Source organism: Ranitomeya imitator, chromosome 4 (assembly GCF_032444005.1).
Source record: "Ranitomeya imitator isolate aRanImi1 chromosome 4, aRanImi1.pri, whole genome shotgun sequence".
NCBI lineage: Eukaryota > Metazoa > Chordata > Amphibia > Anura > Dendrobatidae > Ranitomeya > Ranitomeya imitator.
The window spans coordinates 73807781-73828860 of record NC_091285.1 but is presented as its reverse complement, the minus strand read 5'-3'; the positions used below and the strand labels follow the sequence as shown (position 1 = coordinate 73828860).

Below are 21080 nucleotides of genomic sequence, written 5' to 3'. Positions count from 1 at the left end.
GCTCTCCAGTGCTCTGTGCCTGAGAGGATGTGGCACTAACTGAAGTCGATGCCGAGGCGTTAGCTGCCATCCACCCGACAACGGCTTCAATTTGGTCTTCACGCAGCAGCGGTGCATGGCGCTCTCCGACAAAGCTGCGCATGAAGGACTGTTCCCTGCTGAAACTGAGTGACGACGAGTCACCGGCGCCCGCAGCAGGCACAGAATCACCACGTCCTCTCCCTGCTCCTCTCCCTGCTCCGCGCCCACGCCCACGTGCCTTACTCCCTGCCCTCTTCATCTTGGTTGACAGATAAAGATAAGCAGAAAAGTACTAAGGCCTTAGTGTGCTTATTCCTGTAATGCTCCTCCTAACAGGTGTAAGAAACACTAATGTTGTAAATTGTGGACTAAACTTTATTATTTTTCAAATGTGGCCTACACAAGTGTTAAGTTGTGTTTGGTGAACTTAACTTTTTTTTTGGTGCAGATCGGGCTACAGAGCTAGTTTAAATCACACGGAGACCGTGCAGACAGCCGTAAACGGCGCTGCAAGGCCAAAAAACCCTCCTCTAGGTTATCCTATGTAGTGTTTTTCCACAATTGAGCTGGAGACTGGTGGAAAGACACTAATAGGAATTTTTTTTTTTCAAATTTTAAACAGGCTGCACTATTTCAAAAAAAGTAAAATTTTTCTCAAGGTATGAGCCAGTAACGAACCCTGAGCTGAATCCAACCGGCTATGGCTGCACACAGACTACAGGGCGAGCTGGGCTCACACGGAGACCGTGCAGACAGCCGTAAACGGCGCTGCAAGGCCAAAAAACCCTCCTCTAGGTTATCCTATATAGTGTTTTTCCACTATTTAGCTGGATACGAGTGGAAAGACACTAATAGGAATTTTTTTTTTCAAATTTTAAACATGCTGCACTATTTGAAAAAAAGGAAAATTTTTCTCAAGGTATGAGCCAGTAACGAACCCTGAGCTGAATCCAACCGGCTATGGCTGCACACAGACTACAGGGCGAGCTGGGCTCACACGGAGACCGTGCAGACAGCCGTAAACGGCGCTGCAAGGCCAAAAAACCCTCCTCTAGGTTATCCTATATAGTGTTTTTCCACTATTTAGCTGGATACGAGTGGAAAGACACTAATAGGAATTTTTTTTTTCAAATTTTAAACAGGCTGCACTATTTGAAAAAAAGGAAAATTTTTCTCAAGGTATGAGCCAGTAACGAACCCTGAGCTGAATCCAACCGGCTATGGCTGCACACAGACTACAGGGCGAGCTGGGCTCACACGGAGATCGTGCAGACAGCCGTAAACGGCGCTGCAAGGCCCCAAAACCCCCCTCTAGGTTATCCTATGTAGTATTTTTCCACAATAGAGCTGGAGACTGGTGGAAAAACACTAATAGGAAATTTGAGAAAAAATGTGCAGCAGGCTGCACTAAGAGCAAAAGAGAACAACTGTGTGAGGCAGTGTGAACCCCCCCTGAGCTGAATACAACCGGGTATATGGCTGCACACAGACTACAGAGTGAGCTGCACACACACACAGAGACATTGCAGAACGCTGTTAAAACAGCGCTGCAAGGCAAGAGCAAGGTGAACAGTGAAGAACACACAGCGTTTTGCTAAATTAGCCTTTGGAAAGGAAAATAAAGCAATTAGCAAGCTCAACTGGCCCTCAGTTAGAACACAGCGTCCTGTCCCTAACTGAAATCACAGCAGAGTGAGCGCAAAATGGCGGCAGCGCTTTTTTATAGTGCAGAGTGACATCATTTCAGCAGCCAATCCCAGCCTTGCCAGTACTTACATGCCCACCATGCTAAATAGGATGTGCCCACACTTTCATTCATTCCTCATTGGCTGCTGCGTTCAATTTGAATTCTGGGAACTTCCGATTCCGGTATCCGATACGCGGGAAGTATCGGAATTCGGTATCGGAATTCCAATACCGCAAATATCGGCCGATACCCGATACTTGCGGTATCGGAATGCTCAACACTACTCTTAACTGAATCTATACGGGGCTTCAAAGTCTAGGAAACATAGATTAGAGCAGTAAGTCGTATCTGTTAGGCCTCAATCAGATATCCACGTATATGTGGTATGCATTTTTTATTGATGCTATATGTACCCATTATAATCAATAGCGCTATTCACATGTTCACAGACTGAGACAAGTCTGTTTTTTCCAGCAGCAGAGATGAAAAGGCTAATACACGTCTGTTGGTCCTTGAAAAACACGTACAGCACAACAATGGCAGCAGTGTACAATCCAGTTGCTGTCCATGCTTTACATTGCAGTGTATAGGAGAAGCTCTGCCATTTATTCCTGTATCCACCAGTGAAAAACACTGATGTCTGATGGTAAACACGGACACACGGATGACACACGGATGGTAAAAACAAACACACGGTTGACACACTAACACACAACACTGATGACATCAGTATCATTTTTTCACGTATTTAAACATGGATGTGTGAATGAGGGCGAAGAGTTATTAAGGGGAAGGTGAGTATAGCACCTCCTCTGCTTTCATACAGATTAATTGTGAAATTCATTATGAATCTTGTCCCATCAGTTGCCTTGTAACCAGAGATGAGCGAATTCGAACTTAAACGTTCTGGGTTCATCCAGTAAGTGTCTGGTGCTAAATGCCGAACACTGATTTCTCCGGGAAGTCCGTTGCAAAGTTCGGAGTTCCGACAGAAGTTCATTGGCGAGAGAGAAAGAGATTTTGGGTTCTCATTGTTTTCAAAGCAGTTAAGGTTCTGGTTCAAGTTTGGGTACAGTTCTTGTGCCCTAACCAAACTTTAAACTAAAGTTCTCAAGGGTCTGCTCTTCTCTACTAGTAATGGAGCTTTTTTCCCAGAAATCATTGCCATTGTACGGAATATTGTATCACTTAAAGGCTTCATGGGTGAGTATTATGAATAAATAGCCACATGTATCAATGAGCTGCTAAACTAGGAAAACAGGATGCAAGTAGGACTCCTTAAATGAAATATTTAGGATATGTCTCAGGGATATGGCATTAATTTTGTCAAACAAAAGAACAAGAATGTGTAAGTGAGAAATTAGAGAGAAAAATCTTAAGTTATAAACCTTATTTTACTCTCTTTTTTTGGTATTGCAAATGTTATATAAATTACATTGCACTTCTTTTAGACTTTTACTGCATTCATCACATTGAATTTGTGTCCTTTGCACTAGAAGAAAATGAAAGAAAGACAGCATGATCTTGGGAAAATGCCATGTATTGGCAATGTCGCAGCTTTCTCTGTCCTGCTAATATTATCCTGTCCTTATCTTTTATCTAGCTTTTCTTTGACTGTTATGCTTGTCTGTTCTAATCAAGGAAACTTAGTCTTTGTATATCTTTTTTCTATGACCAAAACTTATTAAAACACAAACAAAAGCGTTCTTAATCCAATCCAAATATAATAAATAAAACCATTTTAAAAAGTTTTTAAAATATGCTAATGTTTTCTGTATATAGCTCATGTGCAGAACTAAGCATCTCCATGCTTACATAGTTACGTAGGTTGAAACAAAGCATAGGTCCAACAAGTTCAACCTTTCTCCAACAGTTACACATTCACTAACGCTAAATTACCCATAATGCCATTTTATTATGAGAAAAGCATATAGACCGTTTTTAAATGCTGATATAGCATTCACCATTAATACCTTTTGTGGTAAGGCATCCCACAGTCTGACTGCTTTAACTGTAAAGAACCCTTTCCTACTTAGATGCTGAAATCGCCTTTACTGATGCACTAGAGCAATAAAATTAGTGGGATTGTGCATATTTAATATATCATACCAAATAAACCAAACAGAAATCAGTATAAACAGCTCAACCGAGATCCCAGAATAGATATGAGTGAATCAGGCAAAACATAAAATCGCCTGTTCTCATGAATTTTCCCAGGAAATTTGCATTGCAGAGTAGTTAATGTCTCATATTATGCTCTGTATATATTTTTAACCTTTTGATGATAGTTTACGGCTCAATATGTCAGGCAGCAAAATTAAATGACAAAATATGGGCATTTTGGAAAATGAGGATTCTTATTATATTCAAGTCAATTCCACTTGAATATATATTACCCAAAAGCATAATAAACATAGGGTTAAAAAAATACTTACCTCTGCTGACCTGCTGTAGACAAGTTACAACAAGGTCTGATGATGCTGCAAGCTGCAAAGTGGTTGGTTTCAAGAGAATCAGATTTTATTTTTTTAATTTAAGACAAATTTAATGAGTATTCCCTTTGTAATCATTTTTTTTAAAGTCTTGGATTACCATTTTAAACAAAATGATTTAAGACTAGTAGGGATGAGGGGACTTGTGAAAGCTCAGGTTCTGGTACCCATTTCAAACTTTAATCCAAAGTTCAGTTCAGGTACCAAAACTGTACCAGAACTTCTACCAGAACCCGAACCCCATTGAAAACAATGGGAACCCAAACTTTTGAGCTGGAAAATTCTTTTTTCTCTCTCTGCAACGGACTTAACATGGAACTCTGAACATTGCAATGGACTCCTGGGAAAAGTCCACATTCGTCAATTAGCACCAGACACTGTTGGTACGAATCCCAAACTTTTAAGTTTGGGTTCGCTCATGTAACACATTTGCAGAATATGTGTGTTCCTTGAATTTTTTGCTATAAAAACAGAATGGTATGGAGTACACAAAAAAGCAGCATATTGTGACAGCAGCCAGGCAGACAAAGAGCTGTATGCATGAGGCCATAGTAATAATACATATCATGGACTCACACCCTTGAATTAATTAATGATGTGCCTTAAATTGATTACTGTGCTTTGGGAAGTTAAAAATCATAAAAATGTAAATTTTCTGAATTATTTATTAAAAGAAAACACAGCTGTGATTAACATTCCGCCAAAATTATTTTATTATGAACATTCCTTTTTCTAAGAAACTTCACTGCAACATCTTAGCTGGTTATATGTATTCAGCTAATCATACAATTGATTGTTAGCAGACTGTCATTAAGCTTTTCGGAAATGCTTAAGTACAATATTTTAGCTTGACTGAATGCACTTCTGCATTGTCAGATACCCGCATCCTTTTATCTTATTTCCTCATTTAATATGTACTAAAAAATGTATGAGCATCTATATTTCAATATTTATGGGAAAGAGTAGGTTGAACGTCTTTTTTCTTATTTTGAGCTTCTGAAATGTTTATTTTTACAAAGTCAATGTGCTTACTTTTAGAATTTCATAAAATTGTTTCTTTTTTAGCAAAATAAATTGACAGCAAAGTTTCTACACTAGTGATGAGTTACAGGGCTATGGTAAATAACTATTTAAAACTGGAAATTATAATGCATGATCTAGTTTAAAGACAACCTGTTGTCTTTGTAAAAAAAAGCTATTAGTCTGAGATATGGGGTTAATCTGCAGGTTAATAGTGCTCTGAAGCTACTTGGCACCTGCACTGAGAGTTCCACTGCCAGGAGTAATTAACTTTCTTCCTCCAGGCAGCTTCGGGCTTACAGTCATAGCCAGTTCAGCATTAGAGCTGGCTGTCAGTTAATGGCGGAGCATGGTTACAGCCTTCGCTCATTAAGCATTAAGCATTGACAGAATCCATGCTGGCTGCAACCCTATAACTAAAAGCTTGTGGCTGCCCGAAGGAATAAAGTTAATTTCCTTCTGGCAGTGGGGCTTTCAGTTCAGGCGCCAGGCAGTAACCCCATATCTGCAAGTTAATAGCTTTTTTTCACATGACTTGCTCCTTTAATACATGTGACAATTACCTGATTTTCAACTTTTTAAAATTAGTGGTTTATTTCTACCTTATCATCATGTTGTTGCTGTATGAGGAATCCACTTTTCCTGCAATAACTTAGAGAAAAGCTTGTGGTGGGCTTGTTTTTACACAGTGTCCAATCAGAATAGGCAGCTCTATGAGGCAGTGGTAGCTTAGTACCCAGAAGCTACCACTAAGCAATGGGACACAAGTGTCTTCCAGACCACCTCCGATCTCACAGTGGCTGAGTGTGTCCAGGGCATAAGTGCGAGTGTAAGTAAGTGTATGACTTGTGATTCAGTGACTTTGTATTCAGGAAGTTTATAGAGAGGAATTACTGAATTGCTGTTTGTATTTTATTAATACTTTCAACTTCATTTAACATAAATTTCTGTCTGGTGCAATCCACATTGGGAAATGATCTCCATTATTGACAATGCCATCCAGTGTACATCTTGCCACATGTATGCAATCCTTGAAAAGCCAGTCGAGGGTGCATAATGTGGTGCGAGATGTGAGCACTTTGTGCATTTGGAAGCCCAGGAACTGGATCTAAATGAGCAGCTGGCAACACTGTGATCCATAGACAATATGTAAAGGAGTCTGCAACTCACTGAGCAGCAGCTCACTGAGATAGATGTTGGGGAGGATGGTAGTAAAGAACTGCAGGACAGTGAGGCAGTTAGCTGGGTGACAGTTAGAAAGCGGGGCAGAGGGAAGAGTGCCTGGGAGGCTAGTCCTGATCTGGCTCACCACAAAAAGTTTGCTAAGTTAGTAGCTGAGGGGGGTGTCAGTACAGGGGTAGCACTGCTGCAGCCAGGCATGTCGACTGAAAGCCGGACGAGTGTCTGCTCCAGTAAGGGGAGACATAGGAGAGTAGGGCAGGCCAGACAGGTGCTGGTAGTGGGGGACTCAATTATTAGGGGAACAGATAGGGCAATCTGTCACAAAGACGGGGATCGTCGAACAGTGTGCTGCCTACCTGGAGCTCAAGTCTGACACATCGCTGATTGGGTTGACAGATTATTGGATGGGGCTGGTGAGAATCCAGCGGTCATGGTGCACATTGGCACAAATGACAAATTTAGAGGTAGGTGGAAGATCCTTAAAGATGATTTCAGGGAATTAGGCTGCAAACTTAAAGCAAGGACCTCCAAGATGGTATTGTCTGAAATACTGCCTGTACCACGTGCCACGCCAGAGAGGCAACAGCAGATTGGGGAGATAAGTGGCTCAGAAATTGGTGTAGGAAGGTGGGGTTTGGGTTCCTGGAGTACTGGGCCAACTTCTCAGTTGACTACAGGTTATACGCTAGGGACGGGCTGCACCTCAATGGGGAAGGTGCAGCTGTACTGGGGAGAAAATGACTAGAAGGTTGGAGGAGTGTTTAAACCAGGGATTGGGGAGGGTATTCATTTTATAGGAGGGGAACATAGTGCAGACAGAGACCTGGGCACAAGTAATGAAATTGGGGGTAGAATGCGGGATCAGGTTAAAACAGTTAATATTTTAAAAAAGAATATAGGTAAAGAGAGATACATAAAGTGCTTGTGTACTAATGCCAGGAGCCTCACCAACAAAATGGACTAATTAGAATTAATTTTGTTGGAACATAATTATGACATGGTGGGGATACTGTATCTGAGACATGGCTGGATGAGAGCCATGACTGGGCTATTAACTTGCAGGGCTATAGTCTGTTCAGAAATGACCGTACAGATAAGCGAGGGGAGGGGTGTGTCTGTATGTAAAATCATCCTTAAAACCCATCCTGTGTGATAATATTGGTGAATCTAATGAAAATGTAGAGTCCCTGCGGGTGGAGATAAGGGGAGGGGGTACAAATAATAAATTACTGATAGGGGTTTGTTATAAGTCTCCAACAATGATGGAAGCAACAGAGAATAGCCTCATAAAGCAAATAGATGAAGCTGCGACTCAAGGAGAAGTCATTATTATGGGGGACTTCAACTACCCTGAAATATATTGGGGAACAGAAACCTGCAGTTCCAGCAAAAGTAATCTGTTTTTCACAACTATGAGAGACAATTACCTTTCACAACTGGTTCAGGACCCAACAATAAGGAGAGCACTGCTAGACCTAATATTAACCAATAGGCTAGACCGCATATCAAATATAAGGGTTGGGGATCACTTAGGGAATAGTGATCACAAAATAATAAGTTTTCATGTATCCTTTAATAAGATGTATAGAAGTGGGGCTACAAGGACACTAAACTTCAGGAAGGCAAATTTCCAACGGTTGTGAGATGATCTTAGTGCAATTAACTGGGACAATATTCTGAAACATAAAAGTACACAAAGAAAATGGGAGACATTTATTAGCATCCTGGATAGGACCTGTGCACAGTATATACCGTATGGGAATAAACATACTAGAAATAGGAAGAAACCAATATTGCTAAATAGAGCTGTAAGGGGCGCAATAAGTGACAAAAAGAAAGCATTTAGAGAATTAAAGCAAGTAGGTAGTGATGAGGCATTAAATAAATACATAAAATTAAATTAATTCTGTAAAATGAAAATCAAGGCAGCAAAGATTGAGACAGAGAGACTCATTGCCAGAGAGAGTAAAAATAATCCTAAAATATTCTTTAACTATATAAATTGTAAGAAACCCAGCAGGAAGTTCGGCGGCATCTAGAAATCACTAAAATTGACAAATCTCCGGGCCCGGATGGGATACACCCTCGAGTACTGCAGGAGCTAAGTACAGTCATTGATAGACCATTATTTTTAATCTTTAAAGATTCCATAATAACAGGGTCTGTACCACTGGACTGGCGAATAGCAAATGTGGTGCCACTATTCAATAAGGGGCCAAAAACTGAACTCGGTAATTATAGGCCAGTAAGCTTAACCTCTACTGTGGGTAAAATCCTGGAGGGCATTCTAAGGGATACTATACTGGAGTATCTGAAGAGGAATAGCCTCATGACCCAGTATCAGCACGGGTTTACTAGGGACCATTCATGTCAGGCTAATCTGATCAGTTTCTCTGAAGAGGTAAGTTCCGGACTGGACCAAGGAAGTGCTGTGGACATAGTGTATATGGACATTTCAAAAGCTTTTGATACGGTGCCACAAAAAAGGTTGATACATAAAATGAGAACAATGGGGATATGGGAAAATATGTGTAAGTGCGTTGAGAGCTCAGGGATAGGAAACAAAGTGTGGTCATTAATGGAGCACACTCGGACTGGGTCACGGTTAGCAGTAGGGTACCGCAGGGGTCGGTGTTGGGCCCGCTTCTTTTTAACATACAGCTCTGGCAAAAATTAAGAGACCACTGAAAAATCTTCAGTTTGTCTGATTTTTCTCTTTATAAGTATATTTTAGAATAAAATATTGATTGTTCTTTGATTCTATAAATTTCGGACAAAGATATGTCTCCGAATTTCCATGCAACAAATTTAGTTTTTTCTTCTGAAAAAGAAAAATGATCAAAATTAAAAAAAAACCCAGTGCTTTCAGACCTCAAATAATGCAAAGAAAACAAGTTCATAATCATTTAGAAACAATACTAATGTTTTAACTCAGGAAGAGTTCAGAAATCAATATTTTGTGGAATAACCATAATTTTTAATCACAGCTGTGCTTGCTTTCCACCAAGTTTTCACACTGCTTCTGCCGCAAAAATTTAGGCTGTTCTTTTTTGTTTCATGGCTTGTGGCTATCCATTATCCTCATGATTACCTTCCTGAGGTTTTCATTGGGGTTCAGGTCTGGAAATTGGGCTGCCCATGACAGGGTTTTGATTTGGTGGTCTCTTATTTTTTGCCAGAGCTGTATTTATTAATGACCTTGTAGGGGGCATACAGAGTAGAATTTCAATATTTGCAGATGACACTAAACTCTGCAGGGTAATTAATACAGAGGAGGACAATTTAATATTACAGAAAGATTTCTGTAAACTAGAAGTTTGGGCTGATCAATGGCAAATGAGCTTTAATGGGGATACATGTAAGGTCATGCACTTGGGTAGATGTAATAAGATGTATAATTATGTGCTTAATTCTAAAACTCTGGGCAAAACTGTTACTGAAAAAGACCTGGGTGTATGGGTGGACGACAAACTCATATTTAGTGGCCAAAGTCAGGCAGTTGCAGCAAAGGCAAATAAAACAATGGGATGCATTAAAAGAGGCATAGATGCTCATGAGGAGAACATAATATTACCTCTATACAAGTCATTAGTTCGACCACACTTAGAATACTGTGCACAGTTCTGGTCTCCGGTGTATAAGAAAGACATAGCTGAACTAGAGCGGGTGCAGAGAAGAGCGACCAAGGTTATTAGAGGACTGGGGGGTCTGCAATACCAAGATAGGTTATTACACTTGGGGTTATTTAGTTTGGAAAAACGAAGACTAAGGGGTGATCTTATTTTAATGTATAAATATATGAGGGGACAGTGCAAAGACCTTTCTGATGATCTTTTTAATCAAAGACCTGAGACTGGGACAAGGGGGCATCCTCTATGTCTGGAGGAAAGAAGGTTTAAGCATAACAACAGATGCGGATTCTTTACTGTAAGAGCAGTGAGACTATGGAACTCTCTGCCATGTGATGTTGTAGAGAGTGATTCATTACTAAAATTTAAGAGGGGACTGGATACCTTTCTTGAAAAGTATAATGTTACAGGTTATATATACTAGATTCCTTGAAAGGGCATTGATCCAGGGAACTAGTCTGATTGCCGTATGTGGAGTCGGGAAGGATTTTTTTTCCCCAATGTGGAGCTTAGTGTTTGCCGCTTGAGTTTTTTTGTCTTCCTCTGCGTCAACATGTTAGGCTATGGTTTGAACTAGATGGACTAAAAGTCTTCCTTCAATCTTAAATACTATGTTACTTTGTTAATATGTTATTTGACAGAACCAGTTCCAGCAATATTACCTCCCCTGGTTTGTTCATCTACCAGCTGAGACTTGCAGCTTTTAGCACAACCAGATAGGATCTATCTCCCACTGAATGTCTGGATAGTTAAATGCTCCATAATAAGGACCCTATTATTATTTGCGGCATAGTCTACCGGTTCAGCTATATTAGGAGGCTTGTAGAAACTCCAATTAGCAGCTTTTCATTATTGCCATCCCCATGTACATTTACCCATATGGAATCTACATTGTCGCAACTCCCCCCAATGTCATCATTGAGTACAGGTCTTAAGGTGGAATTTACGAAAATACAGACCCCTACACCTTTTTGTCTTTCCTGTTATTTCTAAATGTGATGTAACCCAGCCATGGCTTTCATCCCGCCAGGTTTCCGTAATGCCCATCACATCATATTCAGTGACCAACATAAGAGTCTCCAGTTCATTCATTTTGTTTACAAGACTTCTTGCATTTGAATGCAGACATTTAACACTATTAGCACATTTGTTACTCCTGCTTAGCTTCCTACTTTCCTTGCACAACCTAGCTCCCTAAATCCTCATTAACCCCTACTGTCTCTCTCTATCTACTCTATCAGTCCCCTTTTTCATTTTCTTTTTAGTCCCCATAAGGTATTTGGTGAATTGAAGAGATGGTGCCACTAAAATGATGTTTTCCGCAATAAGTTTTCCAACGAAGAGATAAGAGCAGTAGGGTATGTTTTAAAAGGACCAAAGTAAGGGTTCAAATGCTGTCAAAAATCTACACTCCACCACCTCCAAATGTTTAATAAAAATCTTAAATGCAGAAATTCTATTCCTCATTTTTATTCCTTTATCTAACATAGAAAGCTCAGAAAGCAAAACCTGTGTGTGCATAATAGCTGCTGCATGGAAGAATATAAGGGAAGATTGAACATGTATTCATTTTCTATCATTTTATGACACCATATAGGATCCATTCCCTCATTCTATTAGAGATGTGTTATGGTCAGAAGATTTGTGGACTATATGTTATGTAGAGTCTATTTTATCAGCTATTAAATTAACAAGCGACGCTTGGTGAAGAAGTGTACCCACAAAAAATGAAACATATCTGGTAACTCTTTTAACCGGATTATCTAGGACAATGAGACATATCTCTATGGAATAGGCACTACAGCGTATAAAGGAAAATTCAGCTGCTACTTCTGAAATATTCTATTGGAACACATTAAATACCAGCTAAAAGGTTAATAGAGTATTGTGCATGCAAGCTGTGCTCTGATACTGCTCTCTTTCCAATGACAAGCAAGTCTTGAAGATACATACTGTATGTACAGTATATAGAGATAAAAAAGAATAATCAATTACATATGATTATGATTGTAATATTTATACATGCAGATAATACCCTCTTTATGATGCTCTTTGTTTTACTTTGCTCTTCTCATGATTTTGCAAGAAAAATTACATTTTGTTATGATACCAGTTAAACAAAGTAATATGTCAGTAAATATGTCAGTAAAAAAAGTAATATTGTTAAAAACAAATAGATTTTCACTATAGGCTTCTGTGAGATGTCTGTTTTTTATGTTCATATTCTATGCCTGTTTTTTCACCGATTAACAACCCATTATAATCTATCGAGCTGTTCACACGATTTCTGTGGACAAATCAAAGAGACATGCCTGTTTTTGATCTGAGTTGTGGATCAATTTCACCCATTTAAGTCTGTGTACATAAGTGACAGCACACACAGTCAACTTAATTTTATTATATACAAAAGGATTGCTGATGAAACACTGATGATAAAAACTGAACCACTGACCAAACCATCAGGGACGGGCATACCATTGGTACAGCCTGAAATACTGATGAACACTTGATCCAAGACAACGACAAACTTATTGTTTTTTTCATGCAGAAAAAATCATTAATGTCGTAATGAGTAGAGTTGAGTCAAATCTTTCAAATTTGGTTCCGATTACGATCGGCGGTGAATATTGTTTTTGCAATGTTCGCCGAACACAGCCGAACGTCATTGGAGTCAATGGGGATAGAAATGACCAAATATGTTTGGAACTGATCATCAATCATAAATTTGGCATGAGTAGGGTAGCAATATGGCACGAATACAGAAAATTCATATTCGGTGACCAAATGCAAACAAATTTGCTCACCTCAATTAATGAGGCGTAGGCAAAATGAAAGTGGATGTTCCCAGTTGACTTCCATACTGAGATAGCCACTAATGCTAAATTTCACATGACTGATATGTCAGTCAGATATCGGCCTTGATTCATCAAGACCGGCATGAACAAAATCGGTGTTGATGAAGAGGCCTGTTGGTGTCAAAAGCTCCAGCATGTCTGAAAAGTGGTGTGTGCCTCCATGTACTTCACCCAAAAAATGTCTTGAGTTCGTATACTGAAGTAATATTTCTGGTGTAAGTTACACAAAACATTGTCATAAATTAAATCAGCTGTGGCGTTGCTCCCCTGTTCCAACTACTTTGGTGGATTTGGGGAAAATTGGTGTGAAAACACCAAAAGTCACAATATTTTTTTTACACATTATGCACTATTTTGAGACTTTTCAGAGAGATTTATAAAAGTCAGAGGTTGAAGGGAGGAATAAAGTTTATTTTTTCCCAATAGCCAGGTTTGTAGTACGGCAGCTGCACAGCTTCAGAACGCTATTAACCAGCAGATTAGCCCCATATCTGTAGGTTAATTGAGTTTTTTCACATGACAGATTCCGTTTAAGTTAAGTGCTTCCAGAAGAAATGCTAAGCAAACGAAGAATCAAACAGTCCAGGGGGTCAAGTCCAGAAAGGCATTCAAGGGGTTAAAAAGCAGAATATATGTGGAATTAAAGTCAAGTCGGAACATAAGAGGTCAATCCAATTAAAACTCACAAGAGCAGTAATAAAATAAAATACCTAGCCAGAGACCGTTGGGTCATGAGTAGGGATGAGAAGACCCATGGAACCTCAGGTTCTGTTACCCAACCCAAATTGCAGTCCAAAGTTCTGTCCGGGTACCCGAACTGTACTTGAACTTGAACCAGTACCTGAACCCCATTGAAACAAAGGAGACCTGAATTTTGAAGCAGGAAAATTCTCTCTCTCTCTCTGCAACAGACTTTCTCCAGAACTCCGAACATTGCAAGAGACTTCCAGAAGTCTGTGTACGATGTTTGGCACTGGACACTTACTATCAGGCACAAACCCAGAACTTTTTTGTTCCAGTTCACTTATCTTTAGTCATAAGGACTTAGGGCACTTTGAATCCCAAACTGGCCACCAAACCCTCTCTGCCTTTGGTCTGCTGACCAATCTTAGCAGTTGGCAGTATTACGGATTGTAAGTCCATACAGTTGACATTAGGCGTTACACAAACAACGGTCCAATTGATGCATTGTTGATCCATACTCACTCTAAAATGACCACAGATAATCAGTTATGAAAATTTCTACGAAAAAGTTTGCAGTATAACATTGCTTGTGGAAGTGAAGGCAGTAGATATGAAGGGGTCATTAATTTCTAAAATGTGTGTAGCCCACATATCTGATTACTGCCAGGAACCCTGAACTATGTAACCTCTTCGTATAGATCTTTTTTAGACATTAAACTCAGTAATAAGTGGAATTTCAATGCTATAAAAGCAGCAGGCATCTGAATGGTATTTCATTATCGGGCTTCTCCAAGGATATAATAATAGGGTAGTGTAAGTTTGACATATTGATAATTATTGAATAGTATCCATAGAAATGCTTATAGCTAACAAAGCAGAAATGACAAGAAAATGACAGACTTGAGAATCACAGTGTAAAGTGTCTCTGCGGAGAGAATTATTTATAGAGAATTCAAAATCCATGTGGTTAGATCTGTATGTACTCATTTATACCTGCTCTCGCCAATGACCTCAATTATAGATGTCTTATTGTTAAATTATGATTGCCATTGGCAGTCTGCAGATGACACTAGGAAGAAGATTCCTGTGATAAATCAACACCACATGTAACACCTTGCAAGATGTGATTAGAAGAAACGTTGAGGAGGCAGCCGAACATTCATTTAGCAGAAAATAAACCCCTAGACAGGATTAAAGATGAAAAAGAAATATGTTAAGCAGATGTAAAAGTGTGAATTTACATGTCATTGAAGCAGTACAGTTCTATCTCTGTTATTACGCCAAAATCTATTTTGTGTTAAGCAAATGTGTGAGTACCTGTAACCCATTGCATGCCATAACTGGTGCTCACTCGGCATTTATATCTAATATCTATGCTTTATTTTCCTTAAGAAAAACCTGGGTTTTTTTTTTTCACGAGGCACCAATAAGACGTGACACAGACTTACCCCCATGTATTAGTTATTTATGAGCAGCAAACGTAAATATTTTCCAGGAAAATATTAATCCAGCATTTATCTGCAGAAAACAAGTATTGAGGGTCTAATGTGCAATAATTCCTGATTTTCTGAGTTGGGTTTTGTTTTTGAGGTGGCCATCATACCATAAATAGGACCAGGCAACATGATTCTCTGTTTCAGTATGATTACTCTGCTACCAAACGCGTCGTTTGTTTTCCTAAAAAGGTAAAAGAGTGCAAAAAGTTAATTTGTATTAAAAAATAATTTAAAAAATGTTCATATTACCTATTTTTTAGACCTATATTTTTTTTATTTTTCTGTGGATTGAGCTCTATGATAGCTTGTTTCTTGTGCGATAAGCTGGCATTAAAACTGGCTTTTGAAAACTATGCGCCTTTTTATTGCAACATACTCCTATTATGTCACATATTGTTATGGTATTGGAGGGGTTCTATGGGACTTTAATAAAGAGGAAGAGAGAAGACCTCATTGTAAAATAAGGAAGTGTAACTTACCTATCAAATCCATCATCACTTCATCATCGCCAATTGGAGGATCCCTTCTAGGACTAGCACTGATGACTTTCTGCCCAACAGTCACTTGATTATGAAGCCAATCAGTGGCCTGAGTAATCAGGGACTGATGGATGAGACATTATTATTTTAAGGGCTCACTGATACGAGCGCATGCATCAGACAAGAGCTCTCCAATGTTTTATTGTACAGCACTTGGACCAATGTTATTCTATGGGTCAGTGCAGATAAGTGTTATTTTTTTCTCATGCCCATTTGTCGCATGCTGCCATTTGCAGTGTAACTTGAACATCACATTGTCAGTTCAAGTCTATAGGTGCATAGAAAACATTGAACTGCACTCGGACAAAATCTTGTTCTCCATCTCCTCCTCACCTGTGCTACGACTCTCTCATCTGTGAGATTTGGATCACACTAAGCTGATACTTGAATCAGAGTTTGAGCCCAGAGTCATTTACCCAATCAGCCCGATTCCCTCACATGACAGATTCTACGCTCGTGGTAACACTAATGTCTTCAAAAGGATCCCACTTCTCTTCCAAATATTGAAAATTCATAGAAAACCCCTTAAGGAAAATGTTCATGTCAAAATTAATGCATTAATTGCATAGCTTCCTTTGAAGAGGAGTGATATAGTAATATTTTTTTATAAAAGGGGCGTTTCTATGGTTTCTAGGTGGTTTTGGGAATGTAGTTGCACTTGTGGATTTAGAAAGAGGAAATTATGAAATGAATATATAAAATTAAGTGTACAGACATGCTTTGTCCCAAGCAGTACATTGCGCAGCCCAAGCAGTACATTACGCAGCCCACACAGTACATTGCGCAGGCCACGCAGTAGATTGTGCAGCCCACGTAGTACATTATGCAGCCCACGTAGTATATTGCCCAGCCCACGTAGTACATTGCACAGCCCACGTAGTACATTGCGCAGCCCACGTAGTACATTGCCCAGCCCACGTAGTACATTGCGCAGCCCACGTAGTACATTGCCCAGCCCACGTAGTATATTGCGCAGCCCACGTAGTATATTGCGCAGCCCACGTAGTGCATTGCCAAGCCCACATAGTACATTGCGCAGCCCACGTAGTACATTGCCCAGCCCATGTAGTACATTGCCCAGCCCACGTAGTATATTGCCCAGCCCACATAGTATATTGCACATCCCACATAGTATATTGCGCAGCCCACGTAGTATATTGCGCAGCCCATGTAGTACATTGCCCAGCCCACATAGTACATTGCGCAGCCCATGTAGTACATTGCCCAGCCCACGTAGTATATTGTGCAGCCCACGTAGTATATTGGGCAGCCCATGTAGTATATTGCACAGCCCATGTAGTATATTGCACAGCCCACTTTGTATATGGCGCAGCCCACATTGTATATTGCGCAGCCCACGTTGTATATTGCGCAGCCCACGTTGTATATTGCACAGCCCACATTGTATATTGCACAGCCCACAAAGTATATTGCGCAGTTCACATATTATATTGCCCAGCCCACATAGTATATTGCACAGTCCATATTGTATATTGCACAGCCCACATAGTATATTGCGCAGCCCACGTTGTATATTGCACAGCCCACATAGTATATTGCCCAACCACGTAGTATATTGCGCAGCCCACATAGTATATTGCCCAGCCCATGTAGTATATTACGCAGCCCACATTGTATATTGCGCAGCCCACGTTGTACATTGCACAGCCCACGTTGTATATTGCCCAGCCCAAGTAGTATATTGCCCAGCCCACGTAGTATATTGCGCAGCCCACGTTCTATATTGCACAGCCCACATTGTATATTGCACAGCCCACATAGTATATTGCCCAGCCCACATAATATATTGCACAGCCTACGCAGTCTATAGCAATGTGGGCACCATATCCCTGTTAAAAAAAGAATTAAAATAAAATATAGTTATATACTCACCCTCCGTTGGCCCCTGAATCGAAGCGGTTACCGACGCTTCTCGCGCACTCCGGTCTGAAGAGTGCATTACGGTCTCATGAGATGATGACATAGCGGTCTCGCGAGACCGCACATCATCATTTCGCGAGACCGCAATGCATGGAGCGGTCACTGGGGTGTCGCGAGGAGCGGGAAAGGCCGGTTCCTGATCCAGGGGGCCACCGGAGGGTGAGTATATAACTATTTTTTATTTTTTTTATTATTTTTAACATTAGATCTTTTTACTATTCATACTGCATAGGCAGCATGAATAGTAAAAAGTTGGTCACACAGGGTTAATAGCAGCATTAACCGAGTGCGTTACACCGCGGTCAATGCTGCAATTAACCCTGTGTGAGCGCTGACCGGAGGGGAGTATGCGGGTGCGGGGCACTGACTGCGGGGAGGAAGGAGCGGCCATTTTCTTCCAGACTGTGAGCGTCGCTGATTGGTCGGGGCTCTTTTGCCGCGACCAATCAGCGACTTGGATTTCCATGACAGACAGAGGCCGTGACCAATGAATATCTGTGACAGACAGACAGAAAGATAGACAGACATACAGATGGAAGTGACTCTTAGACAATTATATAGTAGATAGAGCACAATGATTTTCAGAGTAACTCTTTGATAATACATGGTATCTATACTAATGTAACATTTTAACACTTGATATTTATATTCCGGTGGAAGAAATGATGACACCAGTGTTTTCAGTGGCCCACTCCCTTTTCCCCATTGAAAGCGCATATCCACATGATTAAGCTGCGCATGCATGTGAATCAGGTGGTTGTAAAGAAAATCTATGAGCAAAAAAACAGTCAATGATTAGTTGTAGAAAGTATTGTCACCCTAAGGCCAAGTCACACGAGCAATGATTCTCTAATGCAAGAGAAATGTCTCCATTATGCTAATGACACTCGACTCAAATACTGTCAGAGTTTGACCCAACTGCCATCTTGGTGTGATCTAGTTCTCTAACATGCAAGAATCAGAGCACAGGTGTGGACAAAATGGACTTAATTTCTCTATCTTCCTCATTGTCTTAGTACTCGGATGTCAGACTTGTATGGGTGTACATGATCCGAATTCTGAAGCCACTCGCAGCATATTGTGATTTTTTTTCTCATGCTGATTTGATCTGTAGAAAGGAATCACAGATGTGTACTGCCGCGCAGTATAACATTGGTCCAAGTGCTATCCTATAAAACATCGGCTAGTACTTGGCCATGTAAGTGAGCACTAAGCTTCTGAAACTCAAACCAACATCAGATCATTTACTGGGTTACTCAGATTTCTTGTGAATTGGGTCTCAATAGCAAAGAAATGGATCAGTAGTGTCAGATCACCGTGTACTATGTTGAGTGTCACCTAGAATACAGTTATTCACAGTGATATTGCTCAATGGCATTCAGACACAAAGAGAAAAAGTCTCTGTAATAGCAGTAAATACGAATGTCTATGGTTTTGTCAGGAGATGCTTGACACTCTCATATAATGTTACCATATGGTGATGTTAATGCATCCAACAAATTTCGGCCATGTTGTGCATGTTAACAGTCCAAGTGCAGATAACTCCTATTTTCTCATTATTCCGCCTGAAATATTAAATCACCATAGAACTTTATATTAAAAGTTTGTTTCATTTCTCGTTGTTTGCAGAAGTTGTCCAGCTCACACTTGAATCGGATAAAGAGGTCATCATGACAACTGTAACTGTTGGCTTAAGTACTGTGCTAACCTGCGCAATTCATGGAACACTACGTCCTCCCATCATCTGGAAAAGAAATGGAGTAATATTAAACTTCTTGGATTTGGAAGATATAAATGTAAGTCACAATGTTCTTTCAATGGAGGTTTTAAAGAAATAGCTTTCAGCATTCAGTAACATATTAAAATAAAAAAAATGCGAGAAAATTGTAGATATTAAGGGTGAAGAAGTGTTTGCTTTTGCAAAGTAAGTTCTCCACAAGTGAGGACTTAAAAAATGTTTGGCGACCACAATTTTGAACCTGATGCAAACACATAGAACTCCAATTCCTTTCACCATGAGTAGGGTTATAATCTTACCTGGCTATGTCCCACATACATTTCATCACAATGCCACATCTGTGCTTTTATTTGTTGAAAAAGCATTGAATTGAACATTTGGTGCATTTTAATGATGTTGTGTTGCACATACAAGTCTGAATTGCAACTCTTGAGCTTTGCATCAGATGCATGACACAACTCATTGTCTGATCATAGAGTACAGGAAAATATATCTTTGTACCATGTTAACCAGTACATAAAAAAATATTAAAATTACAGAGTCCTTAGTGGTTGATACCTTTTAAATGGCTAACTGAAAAGATGGTAATAAAATGCAATAGTAGAAGGTTATTTGTTTCATCTTTCCAGTTAGCTATTAAAAGGTATCAACCACTGAAGACTCTCAAATTGTATTTTTTTTTCCTAGGGCTAAATAATGCTAAAATTGAATATACTGTAGTGAGGCCAATATGTATATGGCTAGAGACAATAATGTTTAGTCATGATTAGTGTTGAGTGATACCTTCCGATACTTGAAAGTATCGGTATCGGATGGTATCGGCCGATATCCGAAAAATATCGGATATCGCCAATACCGAATCCGATACCAATACAAGTCAATGGGACACAAATATCGGAAGGTATCCGTAATGGTTCCCAGGGTCTGAAGGAGAGGAAACTCTCCTTCAGGCCCTGGGATCCATATTAATGTGTAAAATAAAGACTAAAAATAAAATTTTTTGATATACTTACCCTCGGACGGGCGCTGGTTGTCACCGCTGCAATCGCCATGCTTTTCTTCCTAAGAATGAGCGCTTTAATGACCTTCAAAGACGTCGCGGCTTGTGTTTGGTCGCTGAGCGGTCATGTGACCGCTCACGCGACCAATCACGAGCCGCAACGTCATCGAAGGTCCTTAACGCGCTCATTCTTAGGAATGAGCACGCTAATAACCTTCGATGACGTCGCGGCTTGTGATTGGTCGCGTTAGCGGTCGACCAATCACAAGCTGCGACGTCATCGAAGGTACTTAACAAGCTCATTCATAGGAAGGAAAACATGGCGATTGCAGCGGTGACAACCAGGGCCCGTCCGAGGGTAAGTATATCAATATTTTTTATTTTTATTCTTTATTTTACACATTAATCTAAATCCCGATACCGATACCCGATATCACAAAAATATCGGAACTCGGTATCGGAATTCCGATACCGCAAATATCGGCCGATACCCGATACTTGCGGTATCGGAATGCTCAACACTAGTCATGATTGTTACATTTTCAGGCCAATGACATTTGTCCACACCTAAGAAATGGTCTCATCAGTGTCATCAGCCCAATAAATTATTTTGAGAATATCTTCATACTCTAATGCAGAGATATTTTTTGCTAAATGTTGCACTGGAATTTTATTTCTCATGTGAGCATGCAACACTATTTATATAATCATTGATTAATAGAAAGATCAGCAGAATTTTTAGCCTTGATGGGGCTCCAATGCAACGTGACTCTTGGGATGTTGTGGTGAAATGCCG

At 40.0% G+C, this 21080-nt stretch overlaps 1 protein-coding gene across 1 annotated transcript in view; it reads left to right on the top strand.

Moving 5' to 3' along the window:
* FSTL4 (follistatin like 4) overlaps positions 1-21080 on the top strand; it is a 1706306-nt gene that overhangs the window by 1461439 nt on the left and 223787 nt on the right. Inside the window, exon 7 of the mRNA XM_069761964.1 lies at positions 19176-19342. Coding sequence (XP_069618065.1) covers positions 19176-19342 — 167 coding nt within the window. The remainder of the gene's footprint in view (positions 1-19175; positions 19343-21080) is intronic.